Below are 13,890 nucleotides of genomic sequence, written 5' to 3'. Positions count from 1 at the left end.
CAGTCTACATAGCATGTCATCATCATAGCATGTCATCATCAGTAGCAGCAGCGATGTATTTCTAGATCTACAACAATAGTGGTCGTCTACTACTCTGGCGCCATCTTGCCCTTGGCGATCGCGTCGTCGCGCATAGCAGCGACAGTGGCGCCGACGCCAGCCAAGTCGATGTCTAAAAACCCGCCTGCGGGCGGCTCGGGCCGCCCACCAGCCTTGAGGAGCTCGACAAACGCGCGCAGCTTGCCAAAGAGCACAATCTGCTCGGCGAGCGGCGTGCGCTCCAGCCCAGAAGTGTTCGGCACGACCCAGAAGTACGTGTACTTCCAGTCTGCGGCGTCGACAGGGAGCCGGAAGCGCTGCGGCCCGTCGTAGCTGAACGGCGGGGCCTTGGCCGCGGGTGCGCGACGGCGCGCCGATGCCGGGTTGGGCGGGGGCGGGGGCGTGGGCGAGCCGACCTCGGTGAGCGGGGACGGCGCGTCGTTGATCGCCATCTCTTCCAGCTCCTCGGCTGTAGGTTTAGACTCTGGCTCGTCCTCATCGGGCTCGGCACCAGCATCGCCAGCGTCGCCCTCGAGCTCCTCCGCCGTCGGCTTGGCCTCGTCCTCGTCGTCCGGATGCTCGCGCTTGACCGTTCCATTGGATAGCGTGTACGTCACGACCATGGGGGTCTCATCGCGTGGGAGGAAGAGGGGCTCGCGGGGGCGAGGTGCGTTGACAACGGCGGCCTCCTCCTCGTCGACGTCGGGCTTGACGTCCTCGTCCAGCTCGTCTTCCTCGGCCTCGGCGCCGTCGGGTGCCCCCTCGTCCTTGACGTCGTCTTCGAGCTCGTCGACTTCCTCGTCGTCGCCGTTCGCCGGATCCCGTAGCGCGTCGTCACGCTCATCCGCCACGAACGCAGTCTTCCCCACCACGCCGGCAAACGTGTCCCACATGCCCTTACCGACAAAGCAGAGCACGCGCGGGGCGTGGCTGGCCACGCGGCGCGAGAACGGCGCGACAGCGAGGCGCATCTCGAGGGGCGACAGCTCGCTTTGCTAAGTGCTCGTCAGCCCCACTCCCCACGCCCTCCTCACCGCACCCACCTCGATAGTCGGGCGCCCGATCAGGTTGGTCATCCCAAAGTTGTACTCTGCCGGTAGGGTCACGTCCTCTGCCGGCGTCAACAGCCGCTCCGTCATCCCGCACCCATGCAGCGCCTTCCAGAACTTGTTGGTCGGGTGCGCGAAGTGGTGCCCGTCCGTCGCGCTCTTTTTCCCCGGGTTGATCCCGCAGAAGACGAGGTCGAGCGCCGGCCGCAGGATCTGCGGTAGCCCCGAGAGGTGCGCGTATGTCGAGGGGTCGGCGTACGGTCTCGGCTTCTTGCGCGGGCTTGCGCTCGGCGCCGCCGCCGGTCTCCGCTGCCGCTGTCGTATTCTTCTTCTGGGTTCGGGGTCGCTATCGCTATCGCTCTCGTCGCTGCTGTCGCTGATCTCGATGACCTCGGGCGACGGGTCGCGTCTCCGTGGCCGCTTCGTCCGCCGAGGGGTGGCCGGCGACGCACTCGCGCTCGCGGTCCGCCGGGGGCTGGGCGCCACCATTGCGCTCACGCTGCGTGTTGACCGCCGCGAGGGGCTCGCTGTGGGGCTGTAGGCGTACTGTGACAGCCTTGAGGCCAGAGACTTTGTCGGTGTCTCCATTGTCCGTGGGAGGGAGTGTGTTAGTGAGGAGACGCTGGGCACGCTGCAGTTAAATGTGGAGGTGGCGGAAGTGGAGGTTGGCGCCGAGTTGTGATGATTCGGTTGACAACAACTCGCACCGTTGCGATCAATGTCGATCCACTCATCTTTCGCGACTGGTGCACACACAGTCTAGCACAATCTCGTCTCGGGGCTCGGGGCCACTCTACGATACATTCATTCTAATCAATGGTGCACGGGGACGCTGATGTCGGCGCTGCACCAAACGAAGCCAAAACAGAACAAAGCGAACCACGAACGCCCCACACTGCAACCGCTCACTGCTCATCCCTGACACGCTGCTGCTCACGTACACATGTGATGCTTGGCATGTCATGAATGGTCTATATCACAGGGTACACTCAATACGACCCCGGATCTATAGACAGGATGAGTGGGTCGGATGAAGGAAATCTATAATGGTGTTGGGGATGGGGGGAGGGGAACAGGTCAGCCGCAGCGGGGCGCGCTACGCGTGAGTAGTAACACCCAGGCGTGCCCGTTTACCAGCGGTTGCCGTAGCCACGGTCACCGCCGCCGCCGCCAAAGCTGTTAGCGCCAGAGCGGAAGCCACCGCCTCCACCGCCGCGGCCACGGCCGTAGCCACGGCCACCACCGCCTCTGCCGCCGTAGTGGCCCATCTCCTCGAGCTCGCGAGGAATCTCAGACTTGGACTCGCGGAGAATGCCAACGAGCTCCTTGGCCTGCTTGGCGTTGTCGGTGGTGAAGTAGGTGTACGAGGTACCGGTGCGGCCGGCACGACCGGTACGGCCGATACGGTGAATGTAGTCCTCGCAGTTGTTGGGGAAGTCGTAGTTAATGACGTAGCTGGGATGTCAGCGACGTAAAGCCACACGGCACTCTCTACTCACCTAATGTCCTTGACGTCTGTTAGATGAAATGAGTCACGATGAAGTGAGCAGTTCAAATAATACACGAGTCGAAGAAAAGGAAGCAGACGCTGGTTAACAATGCACTCTCACAGGTTGGGGATCTTGCACGCGAACGACTCTGTCGTTGAAGCAGGGACGAATCCCGAGCGAAGACTCTTGCGGATGTCCAAAGTCACGAGGTCTGTGGAGAGGCCTGGCTGGATGTGACTCGGACACTGCCAGCGACCACTGATGCGCGCAGAGTGCAGGCAGTGGCGCTAAACGCCCCGGTGGGTATGATCTCGCTCCTGTTGACGGCCCTCAAATGTCCAAAGTGAACGCGAGAGAGTTGACCTTCGACGCAAGACAAAAAGCAGAGTCCACCTTGCGTCAAAGTCAGGTGAGCCGTCGGAGATCATTGCCACGCGAATTGGGACGCCGATATTGTCTCAGTAGTGCTCGGTGATTGCCGGGTGTGCTGCTTCAAGAGCCGACGCCTGTGCTGGGGGAATGAGTAAGAAACAAAAACCTACCGAGACCACGCGAAGCAACGTCGGTGGCAAGCATAATGGGGCTGCGGCCCGACTTGAACTCGGCAAGAACCCAGTCACGCTCAGCCTGCTGCTTGTCACCGTGAATGGCAAGAGCGGGCCAGCCATCCTGGCGCATAAACTTGGTGAGGTCGTCGGCGACACGCTTGGTTCCAACGAAGATGAGGACCTTGGCGTTCTCGCGCGAGATCTGGTCGAGGTGCTTGAGGAGAAGGGGCCTCTTGTCGGCCTCGGAGAGGACGGTAACGTGCTGGGCAACGTTGTGGTTGGCAGTCAGGTCCATGGAACCGACGTTGACCTGGATGAAGTCGTTGAGGAAGTCCATGGCGAGTCTCTGAACCTCCTTGGGCCAGGTGGCCGAGAAGAGGAGAGTCTGACGGTCGGGACGGATCTGGCTGACAATCTTGCGGATCTGGGGCTCGAAACCCATGTCAAGCATACGGTCGGCCTCGTCCATGACAAGGTAAGTGACACGGCGGAGGTTGGTCTTGCCAGACTCGAGCATGTCGATCAGACGACCGGGAGTGGCAACACAGATCTCCACACCTCTCTGGAGGTCACGGATCTGGGCACCCTTGGGGGCACCACCGTAGACAGCAGTGTTGCGGATGCGCGACGACTTGCCAAACTTGGAGCACTCGGCCTGGATCTGGACAGCGAGCTCACGAGTGGGGGCAAGGATGAGGACAATGGGGCCGTCACCGGGGGCGAGGAGGGGCTGGGCGTTGATGTGGACCATGGCGGGGAGGGCGAACGAGATCGTCTTGCCCGAACCAGTCTCGGCAATGGCGACAACGTCACGACCCGAGAGGGCCATGGGCCAAGCCTGGCACTGGATGGTGGAAGGAGCCTCGAAGCCCATGGCGCGGATCTCGGACATGATGTACTCGGGGAAGCCGGCCTCCTCAAAGGTGGTGATGGGGCGGGGCACGTTGTTGCCCTGGATCTTCATGTCCTTCTCGCGACGGAACTCGGCGATCTCAGCGTCGGAGCGCGACGAGACACGCTTGTCCTCGATGTAGAAGTTCTTCTCGAACTTGGTAAGCTCGGTCGTGTTCCAGTCAATGTTGCGGAGACCAGCGCCGAGGTTGCTCATGCGGTCGCCTGCAGAAGGTGTCAGCCTCGCTCGTTCTCCACGATCAATCAATGCTCTGGACTGGCCTGAGAAGCCGCCGAAACCTTGACCACCGTAGCCCCCTCTTCCACCACCATGCCCGCCGCCATAGCCGCCACCACGAGAATATTCACCTCCGCCGAAGCCGCCGCCGCCGTATCCACCACCACCGCCGTAGCCACCACCACCACCGCCGTAACCACCGCCGCCGTAGCCGCCACCACCACCGCCATAGCCACCACCACCACCGCCGTAGCCGCCGCCGTAAGACTGAGAGACGCGTTAGTAAAAATTGTCACACGATTGGGTGGCGACAAGTCGAGGTCGCTGAGCTCACCATTTTGCTGATGGTTTTCGAGAGGTTACTTTGTAAAGAAAGTCTGGGGTCGTGAAGTGACCTTTTTTGTAGTGTTTCTGAAGAGGATGGAGAGGAGAAGAGGATAAGAATGGAGGAAGACGAGTGTGAGGTGTTGTCAAGAAGGGCGCGGGCGTGTGGGCGGGCAGGCAGGGCAGGCAGCCAAGTGACAATGGCACACTCCACCCCTGCCCAGCTGCGACAATGGAAGAAAACCTGCTTGGCCGGGTAACGGAATCAAAATGTTAAAAGGCCACGCGGGCCTAGGCACCTTTGATCCTTTGACCCTGAGCGGAAATAACGGGCTCTACTGGCAGTGTGGCACCTGGTAGGCTCGCACCCTTTGTCTCCTCACCGACTTTTTGCTTGAACGCAAGCAGGGCATCATCCTCTTGACTTTGTATCACAACTCATCAACACCCAGATACAATGACCAAACAGGTAAGCATCGACTCCCAGGAAGCACAACCCCACCCCCTCCCTCTCCTTGTGACGAAACTGCAGACATTTGCACGTCAGTACGAGATCTCGTCTCGGCTGGCGTCGACTTCGGTCGGCGCCAGCCGTGAGGTCACAAGTGTTAACTTCGCACTATCTGAACACGCACTGTCCTTGATCTTGAAGTGAACAGGGCAATAGCTGACCACGCACAGATGTATTACTAGAGATTCAGACGAGCTCACACGAGCGGTGCCGGCCTGACTTGAGTGTCCTTCTAACTCACAACCCCCTCCTCCTCCTACCTCCCCCTCCCACGCTTTCAGTCCCCTGTCACAGCTGTAAGACCTTTTGTCGAGCAGTGCTGCTGGTAGGGTTTCAACACCTTTGTGTTGCAAAGCGAAGAATGACGCCTCGGCGCGTCTTGACTGGGCATGTCCTCACTTGTTAAACGTCTCCACTGAGTGTGGGACTAATCAGTCTTGTCGACATTTGTACAGTAGCATGTCATGTTGTGAGATGGATAGGGCTGTGTCGAGTTGTTTGGATGTGTTGAGCTTGCGGTGAACTGGGAGCGGAGCATCGGAAGGCGGGTGTCGAAGACGACGAACGCGCTGGTGGTATTTTGGAGAAGTGGAGGTACGCCAGGCACGAGACGACATCACCACCTTTTGGATGGCGATTATTCACCCAGGCCTGTTACATTGTCAACCACCACCACCACTTCACACAGAAGCTATCGAGCAAGCACGACTGGACGGACGTCACCTCACGCGCCATGTTCGTCCGTGACATTGTTGAGCGCCCAACGGCCAAGCCGACCGAGCCCAGCGCGGCTCCCCAACCACCTCGACCTCCCGTCGCTGGACAGTCGAAGCACGGCTTCCCACTCGCGCCGCATCGCTCCGCGCGCGCAGCAGGAGGTGGTTCTGCCTTTTCTCGAGCAAGGAAGGACGACTCGGTCCGACGCGGAGGTGGGCTTGTGGCTGGAGAAGGGCGCGTTGTGGAAAACGTCCCCATTGTTCAGGCCGCACAGACCGCTCCCGTCCCACCAGCACACGACGACACTCTCTCCGAGGCCGAGCAGGTCCAACGCTCTGTTGATGTCGAGAACCGACAGCGTGTGGCCGCCATGAGCGATGCCGAGCGGGAACAGGAGGCCGGCGAGATCAAGGAGCGGTTCGGTGCCGACGTCGTCGAGCTCATGCACAAGCGCCGTGCTGTCCGCGAGGCAAAGGCAGCCACGTCAGCTGCTGCCGGCCAGCCGCCTGCTGAGGCGCCGCCATCAGAGTTCCCCGGCAAGGTGTTTGGGCCTTCTCTGGACGCGCCACAGCCTGATGCTGCAAGGATTCGCGCGGAGGTCGATAGCGAGAACCGGCAAAAGGTTGAAGCAATGTCACCTTCTCAACGATCAGAGGAAGTGCAGGACCTTGAGGAACGCTTTGGTGCCGACCTTCTAGCCAAACTCCGTGCGCGCGCTCAGAAACGCGCAGCAAAGTCAACAGACACACCCGCAACAGAGCCAGAGAGCAAGCCGACACCAATAGGTGAGTGCGAACGACGCGACGTGTGCTCACCCTCCAGAAGTCGACCCTCCCGCAGCAGCCACGGAAGAACCTCAACCTTCGAGCAGCCGCCGACGACCCAGTGTGCGGTTTGCAGACACTGCCCGTGTAAAGATGTACGACGATAAGAATGACACCCCCGACGTGTTGAGGCAGGTCTACTTCCCCAACGAGAACCCCAACGAACCAAAGCTCGAGTGGACGAAGGACGCCGAGCCCAGGTCAGAGCCCAGCGACACCCCTCGCTTCGACCTGTCTGGAGCGCCGCTGTCCGCAGAAGCCGCAGCCGCGCTGCCGACTCACCTCGGACTGCACCATCATGGCGATGCGCCAGACTTGGCGGGGTACACAATTAGCGAGATCACCCACCTGTGCTACTCGACTGTGGCGTCGCAGCGTATCACGATGATGGGCGTGCTCGGCAAGATCATCACACGTTACCGCCAGGCCATTGCGGACGGTGTCGACGAGAAGTGGGTCAAGGCGTGCACCGAGGGCGACGTGGTCTCCAAAGGGACGAACGTCGCCGTTGGCGTCCTGTCCAGCCACACGCGCAGCATTGGCATTCTGGTCGCGGCCGTCGACTTGCTGTTCGTTGCGCTGAACGGACCTTCGTGGTCGTGGCTCGACGCCGGCGCCGCGACGGTGCCGTTCCACCCCGAGCCCACACAGGAAGGCGAGCCTACTGGCGTTGCGGCGGTCCCGTTCGACGAGATCAGCGCACGCCTGGTCGAGATTCTGTCCATCGACGCTGGAGGGCTCCCCGACGCGACGTTCACCCAGCTCGTGCTCGTGCTACGACGCGCGGCGCTCGCGGCTCCAGACGGCGCAGAGGCAGTCACTCCCATCGTCCCTGCGCTCGTCAAGGCGCACGTCCTTCGCGCTCCCTGGCCCACTGACCCGGCCCGCCCCCCAAGCCTCCAGGCCCTCCGGCTCCTCCGCGAGGCCACGGTCTCGTCCCGCGTCTGTGCCGAGACGCTGGTAGGGGAGAATGTCTACGCGCCACTGCTCAAGTTCCTGTCAGCTCCTCAGGCGCTCGTGGACAGCGTCTCGCAGGGAATTGCAGTGGAGGTTCTGCGCACGTACTACGCTCTCGGGCGGTACGGGCTCGCAGCGTCAACTGCCACGTCTGCGCGCGATATCTGGGTGCCTCTCGGGCAATGGGTCGCGCAGCAGACGGCAGCTGCCACTGTCGATTCTGGAACAGCGGCGATTGTCTCGGCATACTTTGACCTCCTGCGCATTTGGATCATCTGCGCGATCGACCCGCACCGCACGACGCCAGAGCATGACTTGACGTGGTCGCAGGTGACTGCCCTGCGCTGGGTCGAAGAGCTGCTAGCAGGAACAAGGACGGCGCTCACCGACCCTGTACGCTGGTCGCAGCTCGCGACTACGCTCGACGCGCTCGCGTCTTACGTCGAGGGCGTGACCATCAACGGCGTTCGCGGTGGCGAAGACGAGAAGCGCGAGGTGCTCACCGCTCTCCGTGAGATGGACCTCGTGGGCCACCTGCCACAGGGCATCAACGTCGTCCCCCGCGACTTGGCCGAGCGCCAGCAGTTCAACACAGCCCTCACCGGCGTGTACCGCCTACACAACACGCTCCGCGACTCCGCCAACCCTGACACCGCACTCCTCGAGTCCCCCGAGAAGGAGCGGCTCCTGTGGTGGTTCGTCGCGACCACACAGACTTCCAAGTCTGACGCCTACCTCCGCCACGCGCTGCTCGAGACTGCGCGCAGAGAAACTGGCCTGCTTGATGTCAAGCTGTGGGCCACGTCGGCATTCGATACGGTGCTCTCCTACGAGCCAGGCGACGAGCCGCTTGCGCTGTCCCTCGTCGACGACATTCTGCGCACAGACTGGTCGACCTCCAAGAGCGGCGATGCGTTCGTCAAGACCATCGGGCACAAGGACGGGCTGCAGATCCTCAGGCCTTTGCTTCACCACGTCATCCTGCCCGACCTCGAGAACATCCTCGGTCCCACGCGCCCAAGCCACCTGTACCTCAAGGCAACGGGCACGTTGCGGCCGCCCGCGCACGCAGGCGACGACCACCGCGGCCCGGGCCTCCCGCTGCCCCCAGACTGGGTGTACGCGCCGCTCGATGAGCTCCTGGCGTCGGGCAGCTCGAGCGCATTCGCGCTCGCCCCTTCAGACTGGGACGCCAACGAGGTGCAGCTCACGCGCGCGACGCTTGCCCTCGCGCGCCTCCGTGCCGCCGCGTCGCCGTCCGAGAACCGCTCGCTCACCATCCTCAACGTCATGAAGGTCTTCATGCTCGAGCACGGGCAGCAGGACGCGCCGAACCAGGTCGCCGACGTGTTCCGCGACACGGCAGTCGCCGACTCGCTCAAGGCCATCCTCGACGCCGTGTCCGTCCCAAGCCACCTCGCGCCCGCACCCGGCGCGGCACCCCTCGAAGGCGCCGCCCTGCGTTTCCTCGGCGAAGGGGTGCCCTTCTTCCAGTTCTACACCGACCTCCTGGCGCTCTTCGAGTCGGTGTCATTCGGGGACAACCTCTTTGCGCGCACGCTCCTCCCGCCCCTGGCGATGACCTACCCGGTTGACTACCGCCGCCTGTTCTGGGCCGAGCAGCCCGATTCCCTGCGCAGTATCCGCGTGCTCGACAATGAGGCGCCGCTCGAGGCGTCTGTGGCCAGTGTCTACTTCACCCCGCTCGAGACGGAGCGCGACGTGCTGCATGGGTATGCGCGCGCGCTCTCCACAAGCGTGGGCGAGCAGCGCTCCCCGTTCCTCTTCCACGTCGCAGTGCACCACCTCGCCGGCCTGTTCTGGAAGGGTACAGAGGAGGCTCGCGAGAGCACGCGCGTGCAGCTCCTCGTCGTCATTCTCAGCTCGGCGCAGGATGCCCTCCTCCGCCGCGTCGTCGAGCACGACCTCGACAACCCCACCAGCGTGGAGCCTGCTCCCGAAGCCGAGGTGCATGCCAGGGTACAGACCGCCGCCAGACTCACTGGTCCTCGCGGAGCGCAGCGCCTGCGCGCGTGTGGATACCAGGTGTAACATCACAGAGCTTACATAGTGCATGAATGGCCATGATGCCTCGACGTGGTGCAGTACCGCCTACAGTGTGGTCTGCGTATGGCCACTGGTGCCAGCCCGTCTGTCGCATCAGCCGACTGAATGGCAGCAAAGCTTGTTGCCGGTAACAGCGCATTGCTCGCGAGGTTGAGAGTCCCGAGTGTGTCACAGCTGCTTAGCCCGAGTTGAGGACGCGCACATTGATGCCACGGTTGCGCATCGACTGCTGCACAGCCAAAAGGCCCTCGTTCTCCTGGCGCTGCTCGTTTTGCAGCACTAGCCGCTTGAGCTGCTCCTGCTCGGCCTTGCTGGCGAGCTGGTGCGTGCGGACGTTGCTGGCAAACGTCGAGTCGACGGGAATGTCGACGGAGCGGACTTGCGGCTTGTTGCCCTTCTTGGACAGCAGCATGAACTGCATGTTATCGTCGCTGGCAGCCGCTTTGCCGTGCGCCCCGCCACCGGGCTGACGCTTGCGGAACATGGGGACGGCCTGGTCGAAGACCGGCGGGGCAGCCTTGCGCTCGACTGTCGTGTCGGCGATCATGCGTGCAAAGTCGCGGTCGAAGGCTGCTTCGGCCTGCTCATCAAACTCGTCACGCTTGGGCTCGCGTAAGACGACAACGTCGTCGTCGTCTTCGTCGTCCGAGTCCTTCTCGTCGTCGTCGTCATCATCCACACGAGCGTTCTGAGCCGCGGTCTGCCGGTCAGCTCACAGCGGCACGTCACTACTCACAGCCTCGCCATCATCGTCGTCGATGCGGGCAATACGCCCGTCGCCATCCTCGCTCTCATCGTCATCGTCGCTCTCGTTACCACTAGTAACATTGGTGGCAAGAATCTCGTCGACAGTCGCGGCTGCCTCCTCAAAGGTTCTCAGGCGCCACACCTGGTTGCCATCCTTGACACCCTTCGGGCGGCCCTTGGGACGCAGAGCCTGAAGTCAGCACCGAGAAACTCTCCTAACCCACCTCGATGATGTCGTCCAGCATAAACTCGACGTCGGGGGGCATGTCCGTCTTGCAGAGTGCGTATAGCTGAAGGACGACCAGGTACTGGTCGAGCTTGCGCCTTAACGAGCCCTTTGCGAAGCAGATGCCACAGGTGTCGAGAATGGCACAGGCGAGGCGGACGCGGAAGAAGTCGCTCGCAGAGTCAATGGGGCTGTCGCGACCTGGCACGGGAAGTCCCTCGGCTGTAGAGTTAGCGATGGGCAAAGTGTATAACTCACGGTGACCAAAGGAGAGCAGTGACCACAGGACGTCGAAAACCACGGACGAGTTGACCACGCGGTACATGTACAGCTCTCCGAGGAACTTGATGGAGGCGATACGGCGCTGGTTGAACTTGAAGATGTTGTCCTGGCCCGAGTCAGCACGCCCCTAGGGGTTCTGCTCACCTCCATTCCAATGCGGACATCCTCCATGACCTGATCGACAACCGCGACGGAGAAGTCGGGGTGGTAGCGCTGCAGGTCGTAGACGAGCCCGGCGAGCAGACCAATGTTCTCATACTTGAGCTCCCAGACGTCCGTGAATGACTTGAGAATGAACTCGAATGTTTCCTCGTCCTCCCAGTGGAGCTTGCGGAGGAGCTTGAACACCTTGTCCTGCGTCCGCTTCATCAGCACCTCGTACAAGAGATGCTGGATGAACGCCTGCATGGGTGGGAGCTCCACGATCTCGCGGGCGACGCGTTCTGGCGGGTTACACTGATAGAAGGCGTTCTCGAGCATAATGACGTGCCGTTGGTCGAGATGGCTATGGCTTTGCTTTCGGCGCATCAACTCGACCTGAAGGTTAGCGCTCTTCACGAAGGGTTAACCCACCATGCTCTTGGCCGTTTCAGCCGTGCCCTCGTTGCGTAGCAGGAAGCGGCCGCAGGTCTCTAGCAGGTTGGCAATGTTCTCGACATTAAACTTGAAGTCGTCGAGGAAAACTTTGAGAACATGCAGGATGGCGTACGGCCGTGCAACCTTGAACTTTGCGAGCTCGCCGTAGAAGCGGACGTTCTTCAGACGGACACTGTCGAGCTCGCGGATGGCGCGCTTACGCTGGAGGTATCGCATCTCTTCGTCGAGAATGTCGAGCACTCCAGAGCCAACGTCGGGCATATACTTGTCGAGAACGGCGATGAAGCGGGCGTAGTGAGGGAGCAGGTCGGTGCGGTTCTTGGGCACTGATCCAATAAACTTGACAAGACGGCGTCGGGCAGCCTTGGAGTTGAGGAACGCAAACTCGATGGCCAGCTTGTCGACCATCTCGCGATTGACCGCTTCTGGGAGTTGGGCGAACAACGCCGCCAGACGAGCCGCAGGGCCGGACGACAGGCCGTCTTCCTCTGCTGCCCCTGTGTCTGCTAAGGGATCGATTGCTGGCTCCTCGTCGACATGCGGGCTGGAGTGGGTCCCGGACGTATCTGAAATTGCCGACGCATTGCGGTCCATAGTGACACTGCTGGTTGGCTCCTTCGGCTCCTCAGCTGGCTCAAGCTCAAGCTGGGCGAGTTGGCGGCGGATATCCTCCTCGTCTCGCTTCTGGGCCTCGGCATCCTCGTCGATCGCTTCCTCCTCGGCGGGCTGATCCTCCTCGCCCTCAGCCTTGGGTGACTCCTTGGCGGCGGCAGACTTCTCCTTGATGCCGAGGAGGGCAGGGGGGACGAGGTCGATGAGATCTGGAATCTGCTCGTAAAACTTGCGTTCCTCTTCGTCGTCCCAGATGCCATTCCCGACGCCGTCGTCACGCACGGTGAACGATGATGTCGAGTTGACGATCTGAAGGCCCGACTTTGCTAATGAAGCGGCGGTCGGAAGGACGGGTGGACTGAGGCCCAGGAGGTCGGCGAGGCCTTGGACGCCAGTCGTCAGACGCTCGACAGCCCGAGTCATACGCTCGTAGGCGTTCTGCCTGTCCTCGAAGATCTCTCCCGACTTGATGTACGCATCGTGGTTACGCTTGTCCTGCTCGAGGAGTTTCTGCTCGTCAGCATACGTCTTGCCCGACACCCACCATTTGCCCCTTGACCAGCGTCTTGCTCGCCGTCTGGAAGTAGGTCGTAAACAGCGCGCGCATGCTCTTCTGCACCTCTGCAGGCATGAGCTCCTCCACTCCGGCGGGGAGCACTTCTGCTGCCGAGCCGTCAGCCGGAGGTTGGGGGCCGAGGTATGCGCGGTTGTAGCTCTTGAGGAAGGTGGCAAGCAGCGGCATGTTGCTGTACTGGGGATCGTTTGACATCTGCGCGGGTCAGCCGGGGCAGTCGTCCTCAAACCCACCAGAGTCTTGAGCACCTTGCCGACCTCGGTGCCGCCCTTGAGCGCGCCTTCAGGCCATGCGCCGAGAAGGGCGAGCTCCGAAACGATTCGCAGGACCGGACGTTGACGCGTGATGCGTTCCTTGTCGTCCTTCTCGCGGTCCTTCTCGCTCGCATCCTTGGCCGGCGGTGGCGGGGGTGCTAATATCGCTAACAGCGGGGGGAGGAGTAATGGGAAGAACTCGGGCGCGAGGCGAGTATGGAGGTGGACGATAACCTGGAATGTCAGCTGCGTACAAGCTAGTGCAAGCTCACTTCCACTGCAATCTCCGGGTCGCCGCGACCACGGCTGGCGCCCTCGACGACGGCGGCGACAATCTCCTCGAGGTACTTTGTGAGCACGAGGCCGTCTATTTCCTTGATGAGCGTATCTGCGGGGCCGACGAGCAGCGCCGCCTTGAGGCGGTTCAGGAGGGTAGTGTGCTTCTTGAGCGACGAGTCGAGCTGTCCCGGCGGGCCTTTGCGCGTCAGTGTTGTCCGCTGCCGCTGCTGCCGCAACTCACGATTCGCCTCGTCGAGCCAGTACTTCTCGACGGTCGAGAGCTGTGCGCGCCGCCGCGCATACTTTTGCACGTAGTCGGCCGTGGACATGCCGAATAGTACGCTGTGAGCGGCGCCGCTCGACCTAAACGCGTCGAAGGGGGGTAAGGGTTGTGCGAGTTGCTGTGTGGATGCGCCGAGTGGATGCTGGCTGCTGGCTGCAGCTTTGGTTCTGTTGGTGGACTGGACTGACTGGAACGGATTGTGCCGAGTGGAGATTGGATAACATCTCCGTTGATGGGTCTCAGCAGCCCATTCCGCTGCGATGTGCGTCAAGGCGGCGGCGGCGCGGCTGGCTGGCTGGCTGGCTGGCTGGCCTGGCTGGCGGCATCTGTCTGGGCTGGGCTAACCGATCGACCATCCACCATCCGTTCCTCGTCGCGGGT

General features: G+C 61.9%; 4 protein-coding genes across 6 annotated transcripts; 1 reads left to right on the top strand and 3 right to left on the bottom strand.

Annotated features, from left to right (window-relative positions):
- Positions 1–89: 89 nt before the first annotated feature.
- mug (G/U mismatch-specific DNA glycosylase) lies at positions 90–1,676 on the bottom strand (the record flags this gene model as incomplete). The annotated part of the gene is made up of 2 exons (XM_062774924.1): positions 90–1,034; positions 1,083–1,676. 2 exons carry the CDS (start codon positions 1,674–1,676, stop codon positions 90–92), a joined length of 1,539 nt encoding a protein of 512 aa, XP_062630908.1.
- Positions 1,677–1,850: 174 nt separating this feature from the next.
- On the bottom strand, positions 1,851–4,778 carry DBP2_2 (ATP-dependent RNA helicase DBP2-A). Of its 3 annotated transcripts, XM_062774921.1 has the most exons (5): positions 4,590–4,778; positions 4,387–4,522; positions 3,121–4,242; positions 2,699–2,801; positions 1,851–2,543 (listed from the first exon to the last, which is right to left on the bottom strand). In XM_062774921.1, exons 1-5 carry the CDS (start codon positions 4,590–4,592, stop codon positions 2,219–2,221), a joined length of 1,689 nt encoding a protein of 562 aa, XP_062630907.1. In that variant the 5' UTR covers positions 4,593–4,778; the 3' UTR covers positions 1,851–2,218. The 3 variants fall into 3 exon arrangements, with proteins under 3 accessions (XP_062630907.1, XP_062630905.1, XP_062630906.1); XM_062774922.1 differs by having other exon boundaries at positions 2,699–2,789; positions 3,121–4,522; XM_062774923.1 differs by lacking the exon at positions 2,699–2,801 and adding an exon at positions 2,588–2,603 and having other exon boundaries at positions 3,121–4,522.
- Positions 4,779–5,011: 233 nt separating this feature from the next.
- On the top strand, positions 5,012–9,640 carry Rpap1 (RNA polymerase II-associated protein 1; the record flags this gene model as incomplete). The annotated part of the gene is made up of 3 exons (XM_062774920.1): positions 5,012–5,048; positions 5,740–6,592; positions 6,630–9,640. Exons 1-3 carry the CDS (start codon positions 5,037–5,039, stop codon positions 9,638–9,640), a joined length of 3,876 nt encoding a protein of 1,291 aa, XP_062630904.1. The 5' UTR covers positions 5,012–5,036.
- On the bottom strand, positions 8,724–13,677 carry UPF2 (Regulator of nonsense transcripts 2). The gene is made up of 10 exons (XM_062774919.1): positions 13,468–13,677; positions 13,220–13,422; positions 12,927–13,181; positions 12,664–12,888; positions 11,484–12,629; positions 11,055–11,447; positions 10,887–11,016; positions 10,627–10,850; positions 10,392–10,592; positions 8,724–10,355 (listed from the first exon to the last, which is right to left on the bottom strand). Exons 1-10 carry the CDS (start codon positions 13,553–13,555, stop codon positions 9,834–9,836), a joined length of 3,387 nt encoding a protein of 1,128 aa, XP_062630903.1. The 5' UTR covers positions 13,556–13,677; the 3' UTR covers positions 8,724–9,833.
- Positions 13,678–13,890: the final 213 nt, after the last annotated feature.

This window comes from Vanrija pseudolonga, chromosome 6 (genome assembly GCF_020906515.1).
Source record: "Vanrija pseudolonga chromosome 6, complete sequence".
NCBI lineage: Eukaryota > Fungi > Basidiomycota > Tremellomycetes > Trichosporonales > Trichosporonaceae > Vanrija > Vanrija pseudolonga.
The sequence above is the reverse complement of the archived record's forward strand: the minus strand, read 5'-3'. Positions and strand labels throughout refer to the sequence as shown.

What these genes read in the sequence shown, in the direction of transcription:
- DBP2_2 (XM_062774922.1), bottom strand. An exon ending in CGTTGCTTCGCGTGGTCTCG is followed by an intron (nt 2,790 to 3,120) that starts GTAGGTTTTTGT and finishes GCCTCTCCACAG; the next exon opens with ACCTCGTGACTTTGGACATC. An exon ending in GCGTGCAAGATCCCCAACCT is followed by an intron (nt 2,544 to 2,698) that starts GTGAGAGTGCAT and finishes CTGACATCCCAG; the next exon opens with CTACGTCATTAACTACGACT.
- UPF2 (XM_062774919.1), bottom strand. Translation starts at nt 13,555, where the DNA reads ATGTCCACGGCCGACTACGTGCAAAAGTATGCGCGGCGGCGCGCACAG. An exon ending in ACCCGGAGATTGCAGTGGAA is followed by an intron (nt 13,182 to 13,219) that starts GTGAGCTTGCAC and finishes CTGACATTCCAG; the next exon opens with GTTATCGTCCACCTCCATAC. An exon ending in TGCTGGACGACATCATCGAG is followed by an intron (nt 10,593 to 10,626) that starts GTGGGTTAGGAG and finishes TGCTGACTTCAG; the next exon opens with GCTCTGCGTCCCAAGGGCCG.